Source organism: Alligator mississippiensis, chromosome 1 (genome assembly GCF_030867095.1).
Source record: "Alligator mississippiensis isolate rAllMis1 chromosome 1, rAllMis1, whole genome shotgun sequence".
Taxonomy (NCBI): Eukaryota; Metazoa; Chordata; order Crocodylia; family Alligatoridae; genus Alligator; species Alligator mississippiensis.
The window spans coordinates 76,567,376-76,585,514 of NC_081824.1; the positions used below are offsets into that span (position 1 = coordinate 76,567,376).

General features: G+C 45.3%; 1 protein-coding gene across 5 annotated transcripts in view; it reads right to left on the minus strand.

The window, feature by feature from the left end:
- Positions 1 to 18,139, minus strand: part of RNGTT (RNA guanylyltransferase and 5'-phosphatase) — a 381,871-nt gene that overhangs the window by 356,402 nt on the left and 7,330 nt on the right. For 3 of the 5 annotated variants that reach the window (XM_014600584.3, XM_059731918.1, XM_014600581.3), the window contains exon 2: positions 4,091 to 4,200. The exons of 1 other annotated variant lie outside the window; for it this stretch is intronic. In XM_014600584.3, the coding sequence (XP_014456070.2) occupies positions 4,091 to 4,200 (110 nt within the window). Of the gene's footprint in view, positions 1 to 217; positions 345 to 4,090; positions 4,201 to 18,139 lie in introns of those variants that run through there. One more of the 5 variants, XM_014600583.3, reaches the window with a different exon arrangement.

The following is an 18,139-nucleotide window of genomic DNA, read 5'->3' on the forward strand; positions in this document are numbered from 1 at the left end:
GAGAAGTGTGAATTGTTGAAATGTATTGTGTTTTAAAGGTGATAAACTATATACCACTTAACTGCTACATAACTGACCATTTTAGCAGAAAAGCAAGTCAATGAGCTTACACCTCTCGTAGCCAGATGTAGTGAGGCAACTGGATAATTATCACGTGGTAAACAAACAAGATGTTCAAACAACCTCTATAATACAAAAGGTTCCACTTTATCCTTACCCAGAAGTGAAAGGAAAAAAAGAGGTCCATCGCCACTTGAATTTTAAGAATTCCTGGGTCTCAAAATACCAAAGTGACTCCCATTTCTTCCAAGTAATCAGAAGCCTCAAAAATTCTTGTCAGAACTGCCAATAATCTCCAACAACTTCTAAAATGCCATTAAGAGAGTTTTTATAGCTAAGATTTATAGACAATAAGAAAATGATTTACTATCAAAACACTAAGCTCAAGGAAGGTTTAAATGTTTCCTCACAGTTGACTCAAAAATTCACTATTTTAATTTACTTGCCTCTAGCCCAAAGATTTTGATTTGTTTGCTGAACTACCATAAAAGCCAGGGAGTCCTGGTATGAACTCTGGATCCAGATTGTCACCAGTTACTTGTGCAAGGGAAGCAGTTGCATCAAGAGGTCTGTGTGAAAGGAAACCTAAGAGCAACTGTCTAGAGCTAGTCTGCCCCCAACTCCTATGCACCACCTGAAGTATGCTGAAGCAATTAGGGGGCGGGACTTCTGGTCCCAAGATGGCAACCAGGGGAGCGGGGCACCTGTCAAGGGGGCAAGTCTACCCACGTGGCCCTCGACAGCTTGCCAAAACTCGGTAAGCGGCCCTCCACCCAAAATAACTGCCCGCCTCTGAATTAGAGCATGCAGAGCAGTGTAGCACATTTGAGTGCACTGCTGGCTGGCATGGTTAGCTTGTGGTGTAGCATGCCTACAATGTACTGGAATTTTAAATGTTGCAAGGGAAAAATCAAATACAAATTACCATGCGACAATGAACATGACTAGGAACATTAGTACCTTAGGAATACGAAAAAAAATCAGGTGCTGTTCAAAAGGGGTACACACCTTTTACATCCTTTGCTCCAGCTGACCAGAGTTCAGCATGTATGAAATATATTCTAGAACCGGGATGGTCAACATGAGGCACAAGAGCCACAAGTGGCAGAGGCAGCCTGTGGTGTGCATGGCAAACAACAAGCAGCAGAAAGCAGACCAGGAAGCATAAAGCATAGCAATAGGACAGAACAGAAAGCAGAGAAGCAGATTCTGAAAAGCAGGAGAAGGGGACAAAAGTGGCATTGGGGGGGGGTGCAGGGCTAATTTGTGATATGCCAGCCATAAAGGATGGCCTCCATTGTTGCTGAACATGTGCCTTCATAGCTCAGGTTCTTTTGTCTAATCATGGGAAATGCTGGTTCCAGCAGGTATGGCATCATTTCACCTAATCACAGCATCTTCAGTCAGCCATGCCCAGTTCACTCCATATGATGCTACTAAGGGGGAAGTGTATTTTAAATGGTTGAGAAACTTGTGATTGAGTGTAAAGATCTTTGCCAGTGAAGTCTGTAATGCAAACCATTGATGCAGAGCTGCTAACACAAAAGAAACAGCATTACTTGTGCATATTAGTCACCTAACACTTTCATTATGTTAACATTACAATCTTCATCTACTTTGTTGATACTATCCCTCCATTTATCTCACATGCCCACGGAGGCTTTAAAATGGCTGTGTCGGCACGTCTATTAACAGCCTCACAATACATCAAAGAACTATTCTTGGGGATGTCTTGTTTCACCAGTCTGTTATTGAGAAATATTATGTAGTATTGCAAGAAAGGAGTTACAATACCATTTCAGACAGTGGTCCATTTTTCCCATATAGTCCAATTCCCCACCTGTCAGGAACTGCTACAAAATACTTCACCAAAGAGGACAAGAAACCCTGCAGTGAGTCATTATGGACTAACTGGTCACATGAAAAAGTTCTTCTTTGTCCTAGTCAGGAAGCATCTTATCGCTTTCTTTTAATAACTATGGCTAAGTATCTACAGTAGGAACAGCATTTTGCCACTTAAAAAACCCCCACCCAGAATGATCAATTTCTCCCAAAACTTCTCATGCATATCTGGGGTAACCACATGGACATGAAAGCCTGTACAGACAGGCAGAAACCAAGCATCAACTGTGAATCAGTTATCCAGAGTACAAATTTTCAATGGACTTGAGTCAGTTAACAACTGTATATGACAAATTCTCTTTGCTACTGGAGAATCCATTTTCCAAAGCCTTCTCTCACTTGGAAGAGAGGAGTTCTGGATTCCAGTTACCGCTCACGCATTTTACTCAATTACTTTAATTCAAAACACATAAGCAGTTCCTGGAACAGGGGCAAGAATTTAGAATTCCTTCTAATCCAATTCTTATCACTGGGCAAGAGCAAATCTCCCTCATGTTTTTAATGAGTATGGACAAATGTGTATTTAGCTGCTTTAGAAGCAGCTGTTGATCGGGGTGGCTGCTCAGGAAATACAGGGCAGCTGTGACACACTGACAGTGACATTTGCATGACCCTATGGAGATACAAATTAGCTAAAAATCACTTTAACTGAGCCTGGATGAAGCAAAGCCAAAAAACAAACAGAATCATTTTGCTACACCTGTATCACTAGTCATGCAGATACAACAGGTGCATCTTAACAGCTTGTATTGGTATCTTTTGATAATACAGTTGTTTCAATCAGTCTGTACAAGCAACTCCCACCTAGTGCTCTTAATTGGTTCCAGAAAAACTGAGTGCCAAGTGAAACAGCGTTAAGCGAAACCCATTTTCCCACGGGGTTTAATGTAAATAAATATAATTTGTTCCTGCACTCCTGACAGCCCTGGCCCTGCCATTCCCGGCAAGGCACTGCGTGGGCCCCCACCAGGGAAGGCATCGGCTCCTCCCAACCTCACTGTTCTACTGCCGTGATGGCCCCTGCCAGCCCGCACCCACAGGCCACCAGTGCAGCCCCAGCTGCCCTGCCTGTGGGGCTTGAGTTGGGGACCTGCCCACCCAGGGATTAACAGCAAGCAGCGGGGCTCCGACGAGTGAGTTCGTGACCGGAGTGGAACAGGTCATGGGCTGCAGGCCGGGGATGAGGGGTTCTGCGGGCCTGGCTCCACTGTGGCCTGGGGCGGGGGACACTGCACACATGTCCTTGAGCACTGGCTTGCACTGGCCCTGGCCTTGGGCCCCGCACTCCTGTAGCCCTGGCCCTGGGTGCCAGCCTGGGCCCCGTGCTCATGCCCCACCACCCCTTCTCACCACTGCTGCTCCTCCCTGCCCGCTGGCCGCTCCAGCACCACATGCCGGAGCAGACCCCAGGCTCCTGCTACCCTGCCCCGGGCCCTACCAGCCTAGGCTCCATGCTTACGCTGCCCAGCCCCCTGCCCGCTCCTTCTCGCCATTGCTTCTCCCCACCTACTGCAGCACCGTGTGCTAGAGTGGACCCTGGAATTCTGCCACCCCACCCTGGGCCATTGCTTCACTCAACGCCGCTACCTCCAGCACTGTCACCACTGCTTCTCCCCACCCCCCGCACTGAGCGTTATAACGAAACCGCTGAGCAGTAAGTGAAACCAGGTAGGTATTTTTAATGGGCACTATAGCAAAACTGCAGTAAGCAAAACCATGGTAAGCAGGGGTTGCCTGTACACTAAATAGATCCCAAATGCCTTTTATTCTTCATTTAAGAGCACTTAGCAAAAAAGAACATACACAATTTTATATACAAAACTTAAATGGTCTTCAGCTGACAATAATGCTAATGTTCACTAAAGGGCATACACAAGAAAGGAAGTTCACAGTTTTGCTAGTGAAACGATTTAGCCACAGAAATTTTTGTAATGTTAGGTTAACAAGACAAAACATTTCTATGAGTATCCTGAGAGAAGCCAACTATTATATTTTCTTTATAAAAATGAAGAAAAGAAGAAGAAAAAAATAAGGGAATGCTAAACATATAAATAAAAATACATTAACATAGTAAGATTAAAAATTGTTGCATTTAAGTGGTAGGATATATTTATAAAATTAATTTTACCTTCAGACTCTTTAAATAATTGGACAGCATACTAGGATGGAAACGATTTTCTTCAGCAACTTGATCATCATATCTTGGTCCTAACATTGTCTTTAGAGGTAAAAATTTTCCTGCATAACAAAATAAAATTTCATAGTATATTTAAATACACAGACATTTATCTATGCATGTGCACACATGCAATATAGTGATTTTAAATATGTTCTACTTGTAGCTTAAGTCCACCCTTACTTGAAAACAAGCTCAGGAGAGATGCAGGCAAAGCTGCTTACTTGGCATTATTTAGCTTTTAATTATAGATTTCATAGATGTTAGGGCTGGAAGGAACCTTGAAGATCATCAAGTCCAACCCCCCTGCCCCAGGGGCAGGAAGTCCGCTGGGGTCAAAAGATCCCAGCAAGATAAGCATCCAAACATTTCTTGAATGAGTGCAGAGTAGGTGCCTGCACCACTTCCGAAGGGAGTCTATTCCAGGTCTTGGGAGCTCGAACAGTAAAGAAATTTTTCCTTATGTCCAGCCCAAAATGGTCTTGGAGGAGTTTATGACCATTGGTCCTTGTTATCCCTTGAGGCGCTCTGGTGATAACATATCATAAAAACTACATTATTTTTTAGTTAAGCTCATATGGAATTTCAATAAAAAGTGTTAGGTTAGTATGTTTTCAAGTGTCTAACTGCCTCTTAGTTTGATTTAAGCTCATTAACTACAATTTAAAGCAAATAACCAAAGCCTTTACATTCAGCACAGTCAGTAAAAAGATATGATTTTCAACTGTAAGTTTGTGTGTGTCAGTTTCAATAGTTCCCCTGTGTATAACTTGCCAAAGGCAGCCCTAGTGGAGTAAGACAGCATTAAGTATCCATTTACTATCCGCTCTTTTCATTATAGAACTTCACTGTAGGAGAGATCTCCCCACAAACATTATGGAACAGCAACTTTCAGCATCCTTACCGAATGTTCCTAATTTTGAAAAGATTTACTTTTTAGTAAGTTCAGGACTTAACAAAGCCTCTTTTTAATAAGTGTCAATAACTACTGCCTGGAGCCTTATTTTTTTTAAATTTATAAGTGCTTTACTTTATTGTTCATTCAGGCTCAGCAGGACTGTCATGGCTTTCATAAAAGATTACTAACATCTGTCTTTTTAAAGTTTTAGTAGATTTCAGATAATATATATACAAAAGGACCTGTACGAAGTAGCAATTGTTTAATTATGCTAAAGTAAGAAAATACATTACATAAATCCCAGTTTGGAAATACAGAAAAAAAGAAAAGCGGGGGGGGGGGGGGGGGGGGGGGGGGGGGAAGAGGATATCCAGAAAGCTGGCCCCAGCTGACCCTTAAGAATTCATATGTGTATTTAAGAAATGCATTTTAAAATATTAAAAAAGAAACATAAATATGGTAAAAAGTATCTAGGGGCATAAAATGAATAATTTTTAAAATAAGCACTACAGCCAAGTAATTCTTATAATTTTCATCTCTAGATACTGATATAACATGTAAAAAGTCAAGTTAATTTTGAACTGGCAGAAAAATGGGCACCCAAACTCTTTGCTTGTGCATATCCTACAACAGTGGTCTCCAGCCTTTTTAAGTAGACCATCTCTGGCATTTAAAAGCAGTCCAAAATCTACCATGCACCCCACCTCCCACTCAGCAAAGTCTGTGGGGAGGGAAGCGGGGTCGCAGACAAAGGCAGAGGGAGAAAAAATTATTTGGAGGCACACCTCCCCACAGCACGTAAGTCCCACCTGGCCAGAGACCCATTCAACTTACCCCTGTTCCTGCCTCTGTGGCACTGTCCCTCACCACAGTCAATCAACCCCCACCCCTTCCCTCCCCTCCCTCGCATGAGGGCACTCAGCCCCCCACCCCAGCCTTGGATCAAGTCCAAGAGGCTCCAAGATCTACCAGTGGATCAAAAAAACATGTTTGACCAAACCTTAACTCAAAAACTGTACTCTGCCACATTAATTGTGTGGCTGATGTAAAAAAACCTCCCAATGATGCTGATACTAAGGGTAACACCAAGTAGTCATGGTAGATCATAGTTGTCTATGGATAATAAGAAAAAAATTGGAAAATGAAACAGATGGAATAGATTTACATCAATTTTCAACATTTATTTATTTAATACCATTCTATTATTTATAGATTTAAGGGATAGGATGAGAAGGAAAGCATGGTCTCAACTTCTGGGGCATACACTGAAGAAAGAAATTCAAGCAAGTTATGGAAGGGTGCCTGGAATCTAAAAAGGTGAAAAACCACTGATCTACAGTGGAACACAGAAGGCTTACTTATAGAAACTGTTTCTAAAAGACTATTAAAGACTGGCCTGAAAAGTTTTTTTCAGATTTAGTTACGTAGTACAGTGTCACCATTTTTTTCCAACATTGCTGGTTACTGCTAATCCAGAATGCAGTTAATAATTTATCTAAAAGAAAAAAAAGTCAACACCCTGTCACCTCCCAGCTTGAAACTTTTACAATAGAAAATGCAGTACCTCTAACAGTGCTCAACTTACTTCAGTGCTTCTTAACCAGGATGCTGCTGCCACCAGGTGAAGAGCCCCACGTGCCTTATCCATAGCCAGACTGGAAAGGGCTATGGCATACACTTGCAATCCTGCTTCGTTAGGATTACCTGATAAGACTAAAGCCTGCAGGACACTGCTTTTGCCACAGCTCTTGCCAGTATGACCCTGCACAGCATCTCCCAGGAACAGATGTAAAGAGCAGGTAGAATTGTCCTAGGTGACTCTTCAGGAGGAGTTTGCAGGGAAGGAGGCAGACTAGGAAGGACTGTGGCATGAACAGGCTCTCCTTCATGCTTTAGCTTTATCAGAAAACCCTAATGCAGAATAAGGACACAAGCATACTGCCGCTCCTTCCATCTGACTGTGCACAAGGCACATGGGGCACTTGTCCCTGGTCATGGCAGAGGCAGAAATGCTCGTAATGCAGCATCCGAGTTGAGAACTACTGCTCTAGATAGTATACCACATCTGGGGAAAGTTTACCTAATAAATTTTAAAATATTTTATTTTGTCTCCTAAAACTTGTTTTCTCTTTAGAAGTACATGATGCTCTTATCTACATGGGGTCAAGCATGCCCACGGGATAGGCTGAACCGAATGGAGAAAGAGAAAATATGTTGAATACAATACTATTCATCAAAACATATGATCACTGAAGTATGTAATGCATGCCATGAGCAACAGACTCTACGGCATCGATCAGTTCTCACACAGCATGAAAAGTTTTAGAATGGTTTCATACAAATGAGTATGTGCAGTTCTTTGATGTTCCAATGACCTCTCCCATTTTTCCTGAAATATTGTTTCTTTATCAAGACAGTTCATATAATAAAACCCTTAAATTCTGTTACTTCAAAGAAAAAAATATGTATTTCAGTTGAGTGCATGTATGGAATCCTCAGAAAAGAAGAAACATCCACTGGCACAAGTTATGGAGCCAAAAAGGGATATCATCTCATTAACTTCTATGCATATGAAAGTTTTTGAGAGAAACTATGCAAATAACCACTGGAGGTATTTTCGTCACATACCAGTAGAAGCTGCATGCTCTTTTCCATGTACAACAGTATAAATTAAACTAGCACTATGAGACTCAATATGTCCTCGAATTATAACAAAATCTTATGCATTTACAAAATACGCAACTTTTAGGAAAAGGAGAGGAAAACAAAAGGAAAGTCAGTTAGACAAAGAACTTGGAAATTTCTTCAATGGGTCGGCGCCATCATTAAACAAACTAACTGGCATGAAAACTGTGCTACCATGCTCTCCCAAAATCATTCATCTGCAACCAAAAGAAACAGCTATACAGTTTGTGTAGTCTATTTAAATTAAACATGCTATCAAACAATTAGAAAGCATCTCAAGTTTTAATTCAATGTATCACTTGATTTTATTAGATATTTTCCCTTCCTAATTCCATTCCATTCTTCTTTCCATCAGTCACACCACATTCTCTCCTGGTGTTCTCTGTGCTATTTCCTCACCTCTTTATATGCAAGACTATACCCTGCCCCAATCTTATACACTCCTTCATCTTGTTACATGTTGTGTCCTCTCCCTCCTACTTCTGTAACTTCTAAACTCCTTTCCCAGGTGTAAGTCTGCAGATACTAACACAAGAGTGCTACATTTTGCATTAAAGCAAACTCCTTAGTGCAAGGGCATTTCTTCTCTATCTTTTGGAAAACACCTGGTATATTTTCAAGTGCTGTAACTATCATCCATGCTTTAGGATTGTTGGTTGTAGCCATGTTGGTCTAAGGATATAGGCAGACAAAGTTCTTTGGGTAGATGTGATATCTTTCATTAGACCAACTATTTACATCTAGTAAGATTAGACATGTACCCAAAGATCCTTGTGTAACTATCATCCTCACCTGTCATTCCCATTGCCAAAGCAAAATCACCCATTTCCTTATTTGCAGGACTTGGAAAATTAACCAGAAACAATTTAGCCAGATAATTAGACTAACTGATTAGGCACTGTCCACAGGCAACACCCTGATGAGAAGCCAAGCTCCTGTTTCAGCTGCTGACAAACAGGACAATAGCGCCTGCTGAGATACAAGGTACTATGCTTGCATTTTACTCAAGGGTTCCATTTTTCACAGTGTCTAGCCAGCAGGTGCCCAATCAACTTTCTCTGGCTGCCAGAAGTAAGAAGGAATACTCTTCCTCTTTTCCTCTTCCCAGCACAGACCCTCCTAATACTAGGTTAACCTCTCGGCTACTAATTTTTGCCCCTCTTTCCCAGCCAATAATGCCAATGCTTGCCTGCTCTTACGTATAGAAACTTTCTCCAAATATAACAAAGTAAACCAACCCAACTGAAGTTTTCACCAACACTATAGGGGAACATTGGGGCAATTGTGAAACTGACATGTAATCTAGTTCAGGGTTGGCAACTTTCTGTTACTGCAAGATGCTATTTGCAACCAATGCCCCAACATGGACTGCACCCTCACATCTCCCCTGCAATCAGCTGAAGTTATGAAAGGATTAGACAGAAAAAGACAGCCACTAGGACTCTTAGGATGCCTTCTCTGCTGTGGCAGAAAGAATAAACTGAACGAGGCAGGTAATAGGTCCCTTGAGGTCACCTCCCCTGCTGCTGGAATCATAGAAGACCAGGGTTGGAAGGGACTTCAGGAGGCCATTTTAGTCCAACCCCCTGCTCAAAGAAGGACCATACCCAGCTAGATCATCACAGCCAGTGCTTTGTTTAGCTGGGTCTAAAAACCTCTAAGAAAGGCAATTCCACAACCTTTCTCGGTAGCTGATTCAAGTACTTTACTACCTTCCTAGTGAGAAAGTTTTTACTCATATGTAACCTAAACTTTCCTTGCTGCAATGTGAAACCATTGCTTCTTGTTTTGTCATCTGCCACCCCCAAAAACAGTCTAGCTCCATCTTCTTTGTAACTACCCTTCAGGTAGTTGAAGGTTGTTATTTAATCTTCACCACTTCCCCGCCAGTCTTCTCTTGGAAATAAGCCCAGTTCCCTCAGCCTCTCCTCAAAAGTCATGTGCTTCAGCCATGTAACTATTTCCATTGCCCTCAGTTGGACTCTCTCCAATTTGTCTACATCCCTTTGTAGTGGGAGGCCCAAAACTCAACACAGTACTCCAGATGTGGCCTCACCAGTGCCAAACAGAGGGGAATAATCACTTCTATACTCTTTGTTCTGTGGGTATTAACAACCCTCTCTCCTTTTTTTACTGGCCTTGTTGTTCCACTCAGCAAGCTGGCCTTTCTTCTGCTACACTGCTGCCTATCAGCTACTCCTGGTAACAGAACTCCTAATTCACAGCCCAGCAAACCAGTTTTAACTCATTCCAGTGAAGTTATAGTTGGTTTTGATTCAAACACAAACAGAAGGATCCAGCCAGGGGCCCTGAGCCTGTGAATAAAGTTTCTAGTTTGTTTTTACCCAGAGCCAAAATATGTGTTGTGCTATATGGGATGATGCCTGGCTTCATGCATGGCTGAGGAATCCGGATTCCCATCAAAAGTGGCTTAAATGGCAATCCCACATTAAAACAGACACTGCCTGTGCTGGGCGCTGCCGCAGGACAAGCCACCCAAGCCCGAATCAAGCAGCGCGTCTGTCCTCAGCCTTTGATTCGCTGCAGCGTGAGTTTTTTCCTCCCATGAATCAGCCTGGCCGCTGCTTATGGATCTGGCGTGGCTTAATGCGGCAAAGGCAGACAGAGCCCAGGGACCGCCCACAGGCCCACTGCAACTGTGTGAATATATGATAGAAGATGCTGACAATTTCCTGGTGCAGGACCTGCCAGCCAAATCTGGCCTGTGGGCCACAGAATGACAACCCATTCTAATCAGTTCTTGCTCTGCTATACCCAGACAAAAGAGGAAGGATTAAAACTTGATAAAGAGGTAGGTACATGGCTCCCATTGCCTTTTCCCATTCCCACTGCAATTAGGCACCTAAAGCCCTGAGTATCTGAACCTGGGGAGCAAAACAAGCACCAGAGCTCGCTTCAGATTTCAAAGGAGTACTGTGTTGGTGTGTACCTGGTTCCAGTCAAGGAAAAAACTTCATACGAGCTGTTAAAATACGGTTGGTTTGTTTTTGGGGGGAGGATGGGGGGATTGTTATAAACACACACACACACACACACACACACACACACACATATATGTTCATATGGCACATTATATATGTATACACACACACACACACAGATACTGTTCTTCAGAAGTCAAACACATTGCATTATTCCTCAGTAATCATCAGCAAGTGCCTAATTTTATTCCCTTACTTGCATCATTATACTGTTTTATTATATTTAATAGAGGTGCACCAATACATTGGTTGGTTATTGGATTCACACCAATAAAAGGAAAAGCCGGGGCAAGTGTGATTCAACCCACGGTGTCTGGGGGCAGAGCCTGGAGGGGCTAAGGCAGAGGCAGCAGCTTCCTCCCCCACCGTGCTTGGTGCAGCAGGGTCTTTCCCCAATCCACCCTCCCCCCCATGCCCCGTTTGCAGCAGGGTCCTTCCACCCCCCTCACTCCTGGCCAGAGCACAAGCAAGTGTGCTTTGTACCACTTGCAGCCCCTACTCTTCAGACTTGGGGCTGCTGCCCAAGCCTGAGACTGCCCAGAGCTGCGTGGTCTCTGGGCATTTTAATTAGAGCAGCTCTCAGATACTCTGATTCCACCGTCTGACTGAATGCCTGGAGCCTCATTACACGCTGCCCAGCAGAAAGTTTATGACTGAGACTGTGCTGCCTGAACTGTACAGTGTTGTTTTACAATGCATACAGATGCTGGCTGAGGATGATCGTGTATCATGACTTAGCTTTACAAGTGCTATTAGGAGCTCTGATGCGTTACTTATGTCAACGCCGAGTTTAACCGCACAGTGGACAGACGTAAACTAGATTTCATAGATTTCATAGACATTAGGGCTGGAAGGGACCTCAGAAGATCATCAAGTCCAGCCCCCCGCCCAAAGGGCAGGAAGTCAGCTGGGGTCATAGGATCCCAGCAAGATAAGCATCCAGTTTCATCTTGAAGGTGTTCAATGAAGGCGCTTGAACAACCTCCGGTGGCAGGCTGTTCCAGACCTTGGGGGCTCGGACAGTAAAGAAATTCTTCCTTATGTCCAGCCTGAAACGATCTTGTAGTAGTTTGTGACCATTCGACCTCGTCATCCCTTGGGGCGCTCTGGTGAACAAACATTCCCCCAGATACTGGTGGTCACCCCTGATAAACTTGTAGGTGGCCATCAGATCACCCCTGAGCCTGTGCTTTTCCAGGCTAAAGAGCCCCAGGGCTCTCAGCCTGTCATCGTAGGGTCTGCTTCCCTGACCTCTGATCATGCGCGTGGCTCTTCTCTGGACTCTCTCAAGCTTCTCCACAACCTTTTTGAATTGTGGGGCCCAAAACTGGACGCATTACTCCAGCTGCGGCCTCACTAAGGCCGAGTACAGGGGGAGAATGACGTCCCGGGATTTGCTTGAGAAGCATCTATGGATGCAAGCCAGCGTTTTGGTCGCTTTACTAGCCGCAGCATCGCATTGCAGGCTCATGTTCATCTTGTGGTCAATGATGACCCCCAAGTCTCTTTCTTGCATAGTGCTAGCCAACATAGCACTGCCGAGCCTATAAGGATACTGCGGGTTTTTTTTCCCCCAAGGTGAAGAACCTTGCATTTATCGGCGTTGAACACCATCAGATTCTCATCCGCCCACTTGCTGAGCCTGTCCAGGTCAGCCTGGATCATCCGCCTGTCTTCTGATGTGGATGCTTTGCTCCAAAGTTTGGTGTCATCGGCAAACTTGGCCAGTCCGCTTCTGACTCCAGTGTCCACATCATTAATGAAGATGTTGAACAGTATGGGTCCAAGGACAGAGCCCTGGGGGACCCCACTGGTCACAGGACACCACGATGAGTGACTTCCATCAATTACTACCCTCTGGGTCCGACCCCGGAGCCAATTTTCCAGCCAGTGGATCGTGGAGGACCCAAGGCGACAATTGGCCAGTTTCTCCAAGAGACGATCATGGGACACCAGATCGAAGGCTTTTTTGAAGTCAAGATATATGACATCAATCTCATCTCCCTTGTCCAGGTGATAGGTCACCTGGTCGTAGAAGGAAATGAGATTGGTCAAGCAAGACCTACCCGCAACAAACCCGTGCTGGCTATCCCTTAAGATGTTGGCGTCGGCCAGTCCATTAAGGATGGCCTCCTTAATAAACTTTTCTAAGATCTTCCACGGGATAGAAGTCAGGCTGATGGGCCTATAGTTAGCCGGATCCACTTTCCTCCCTTTCTTGAAGATAGGCACCACATTGGCCTTCTTCCAGTCTTCGGGCACTACACCAGAGCGCCAAGAGTTTTCAAAGATCCGCGCTAGAGGCTGGGCTATGATGCTCGCCAGCTCCTTGAGTACCCTGGGGTGAAGATTGTCAGGGCCGGCTGACTTGAAGGTATCCAGCTTCTCAAGATGTTCCTTCACGAAGTCAGCATTAATGGAGGGCAGGGGATCACCCTCACCCGGACTTCCCGGCCCAGTAGCGGGCATGGGCATCCCATGGGGATGATGAAAGACCGACGCAAAGTACCTATTTAATAGGTTGGCTTTTTCCTGGGCGTCAGTTGTCAGTTGCCCCATCTGGTTCAGCAGGGGTCCAACGTTGCCCCTGCTTTTCCTCTGGCTCCCCACATATCTGAAAAAGGACTTTTTATTGTCCTTGATGCTCAAAGCTAGCTGGAGTTCAGTTGCAGCCTTGGCTTTCCTGGTCTGCTCCCTACAGGACCGGACCAGTGCAGAATAATCCTCCTTGGAGGTGACTCCCATCCTCCATCCTTTGTAGGCCTTTCTTTTTAGCCTCAGGAGGTCTGCTAGGTCCCTGGAGAGCCAGGGGGGCTGCTGTGCCCTCTTGCTGCCTTTCCTCCGAGATGGAATAGACTTAGTTTGTGCATTGAGGATCGCTCCCTTGAGGAGCAACCACTCTTCTTGAACTCCCCTCTCCCTGTGGTCACAGTCCCTTAGGGCCTCACTGACAAGCCTCCTGAGCTTGTCAAAGTCGGCTTTCCTGAAGTCAAGGACTTCCGTGTTGCTGACTGACTTGCCAGCTTTTCGGCGGATGGTGAAGGTGATCAGCTCGTGGTCGCTGTCACCCAGCTTCCCATCGATCACTAGGTCACCAACTAGGTCATCTCCAGTAGCCAGCACCAGGTCGAGCAGCGCTTTGCCTCTCATTGGCCCATAGACTTCTTGAGTCAGGTAGAGGTCATCCACGCACGAGAGGAAGCTCTGCAACCGCTCAGATTTTGCTGAGCGATCCTCCCACGAGATGTCTGGGTAATTGAAGTCACCCATGACAACCATGGTCCTGGAACAAGCTGCCTCAGCCAGTTCCTGGGCAAACTCCTGGTCTAGCTCAGGACTTTGGGTGGGAGGTCTGTAATAGACTCCCACCATTGTGTCCCCTGTGCCGTGTTCCCCACGGATTTTAACCCAGAGGGTCTCCAGCCGTCCACCCTGGTCGCCAATATCGGCTTGCAGGGACGCGTAGCTTTCCTTAACATAGAGAGCTACACCCCCGCCCCTTTTCTCTACATGATCCCTCCTGTACAGGGTATAGCCATCTATCCCTGTGGTCCAGTCATGGGTGGAGTCCCACCAGGTCTCCGTTATCCCTATGACATCGTAATTGTTTGGACTGAGCAGGAGGATGAGCTCCTCCTGCTTATTCCCCAAGCTCCTGGCATTAGTGTACAGGCAGGCAAGTGCCCCCTGGGGGGCTCCTTCCTTGCCCACAGATTTCACCAGGGCTGGGGCTGGGGTGGGCTCCCTTGAGTGCCATGATCTGCTGGCTTTGCAAGGATTGCTCAGCGGGCCAGCAGTAGCGGTAGTCCCCCTGTCCCCCAGCGGGCTTAGTTTAAAGCCCGGTGGAGCAGGTCAGCCAGTCTGGCTGAGAAGAGCCTCCTCCCTAGGGGAGAGAGGTGGAGACCATCTCTTCCCAGAGGTGGAGACCATCTCTTCCCAAGAGAAGACTACAATTTACAGAGGGCACTACTACAGGCCCAGGAGTTCAGCGGTTCCCATACGGCTGATGCTATTTCAATGGCATTTGATAAGATGTTTGCAGCATGGAAAATCCTACAGACAAAAGTTCATGCCATTATTAGGGATAACACAAGAAACAAAGCAATGGCGATGCAAGACTCCAGTTTGCCAAATTTACCTTGTGTAGCACATACACTCCAGGTCGCTGTGAACAAAGGAGTGTTATCACAGTGCACCATGTCTGATGTATTGGCTATTGGATGAAAAATCAATGGGCATTTCAAACATGTTGGCCTATTCTCATCTTCAAAGGGTGCAGACTGAGCTTGGAATGCCTTCCACAAGGTTACAGCAGGATGTACAGACAAGGCATAATAGCGCTTACTACATGCTGCAAAGCCTTTTGAAGCAGAAATGTACACTTGGAGCATATTTTATATATATATGCAGCTGACTATTAAATCCCTGCAACTCTCACTATACCTCAGTGGGGGGCTGATGGAAAAAAGTAGTGATAATTAAAGTGCTAGCATCTTTTGAAAGAAGATGCTCCCACAATTAAAGTTGCTCCCCCAATAGTAAAAATTCTAGCATCTTTTGAAGAACTAAGACACGAACTGAGTTCATCCTTGGCCTCTACTTCTGATGTCATCCCATCCACTGTGGACTTAAAAGGCTTTTGAGCGAAGTTACAGATTCAGACCATGGAATTAAAGCTATGGAAGTTACTTTGCTGGAAGCTATGGAAACATGCTTTGCTGAAATTGAATCAAAACCTCTCTACAGCACTGCAACACTGCTGGATCCAAGATACAAGGACAGGTACTTTACTGAAATGCAAAAAGCTGCTGGCTACAGAAATGTTGGCGACACACCTGGAAAAAAATGCAAGCCAGTAGGAATGACACAGAATAGATAGAACCCACCACAATGAAATCAAAGGAAGCAGGTGACAGCACTACAAAACCGAGCTCCCTGTGTTCAATGTATGATGAGATATTGAAGGAAAGTACCTCTGGGGTAGAAACAAAGTTAAACAGCAGTGTAACAGTTCAGAAACAAAGCTATCTGAGTGAGCCCACACTTCCAAGAAGTGCAGAAAAACTGAAATACTGGGAGAGCAGCAAAGGCCAATTTCCCCATTTTGGCTGAAGCTACATGGAAGTCTCCCTCTGCCCCCTGCAGCAGTGTTGAGAACGAACAGCTGATCAGCACATCTTCACATGCTGTGGATGAGAAGAGGAACCGACTGATGTGTGAAAAAGTGGAAATGTTGCTTTTTGTTAAGAAAAACTTTCTACTCACCCACTTGCTACGCTAAAAAGTTTAAATAATTTTATTATTACAATGGCATCTACTACTACAAACTGTACCTCAACATTTTTCGTTTGTAATTTTTTACGTCTTGACCTGCATTTCTCACAGGTTTATTTTGAAGCCAAAATTATGATTATGCTGTTTTTTCTGGCCTTGTTGGGTTAATTTTTGTAAAACTAGTTTAATATTGAGTTTTATAATGACTTTGCTGTCAAGTGAATCATTATATAATGTATAAAGTTTATACTGCAAACTACAATTTTAAAAGTAAACATTTTAAAGTTAATTTATGTGTGTTTTGCTACAAAATGTTTCTAGAAGCAGGAACACAAAAAGTCTATCCATCTATGTGTGTGTTGTAAATGCAAAACAAACAAAAAAAGGTTTGTCAGTAATTTAAAATGTCCTGCATTATTATTATTAAATGTCGGTTATCAGATTGTTATCAGCTGATATGGCTAGTTAATAATTGGTTATCAGTATCAGCCAAGAAAATCCTTATCAGTGCATCCCTAATATTTAATTAGATTTAAAAAACAGTATTAAAAGATTGCGAATAAATATCACTCTCATTGTTACCCGTGACATTTCTTTAAGCTTGCATAACTTGTTAGGGTTTGGTACTGCAATTCATATCCTTGTTATAATAGAAAGACTTAGTCAAAGAAGAACGTTTTACAATATTTCTGAATTCACCTAATCTCGCAGTTATTTATTACATGACCTTTATACTACATTTTAAAACTCCATTTGCCCAGGATGAATATAAATCATTCCTGCAAAAGTATTATTAAATTACGCAGAACCTTAAGTACTCTTTGAAGGTAGATTTCTAGTACCCCATACATGCAAAAAAAGGCCTCCTAAAGTAGACATAACTTAACCAAGGTAGTAATCTCCTTGTAAGCCAGGAAGAGGAGTTATATCAATTTTACCCATGTAAACACACTGATAGGAAAAAAAAAAGGGGGGGGGCAGGGGCCGCATTAAGAAACTACATGTCACTAAGGTCACAACCAGGCCTTTGGAGCTTTTATTACTGATGATGATGCCTATTAAGAGAATTCATGTGGACTGTCAGAGCCTATTTTAGATCATTCTCGATGCCTGTGTGCTGTGCGGCAGCTGTATGCACACACGGGCATTTATTAGCCAAATTATCGGCCACTTCAGGCCAATTTCCAATACAGCCAATTTTCTTAATATTGGTACCGATCCACTACTGGACCGATGCATCAGCGAACCTCTAAAATTCACCCTTATGCGACTGGTGTGGTGGAAGGCCCCCGCAGACGGGCACCCCTGCCCTCACCCCCTGGCCCTGCTCCCAGCTGCAATGTGCCGCCTAGGGCTGGCAGCACCCCCACTCCCTCAGCCCCCAACCATCTTCCCCAGCCCTGCCCCACAGACTCCAAGCCCCACTTACCTCTAGGATCCAGGGGTGAAGGGCATGGCTCCACTGTGGCAGCGCTTGCCCACAAAGCCCCCCCACCCTGCATGCAGCCACCACCACCCCACCCTGCCCCCTCCCACCACTGCCACGGGCAGCCCCACAGGCAAGCAGCAGCGGCCACCCGTGCCAGTGGTGACAGCTGCTCCATTCAAAACTTGCTGCCGCGGAGACATGCTTGGAGCTGTGCGGCCAGCGGTGAGGGGTGGCGGTGGCCGGGCAGCACACAGCCATTCCCAGCCCCACCACCCTGCACCTCTGCCGCCAGCCACACAGCTCCGAGCACAGCTCCACAGCGGCAGCGGGAGGTTCTGGAGGCAGCGGCCATCACCACCATCACGGGCTTCAGGTAAGCGGCAGCGCCATGTGCAAGCCCCTCCCCCCCCCCCCCAAATCCCTCACCCTGGCTGCAGTGTCAGCCACAGAGCTGTGCTCTGGCCGTATGCCAGCCTCCATCTCCCCCTCCCCCGGGCAGGCGGCTGGGCGGCATGTGCGTGGCCTGCACATGGCAGGCACTACCACACTGCGCCCAGCATCGCTTTCCCACAAAGCCCCCACAGAGGGGCACCCCTACCCTCACCCCCTGGCCCTGCTCCCAGCTGCGATGTGCCGCCTAGGGCCAGCAGCAACCCTGCTCCCTCAGCCCCCAACTATCTTCCCCAGCCCTGCCCCACAGCCCCACTTACCTC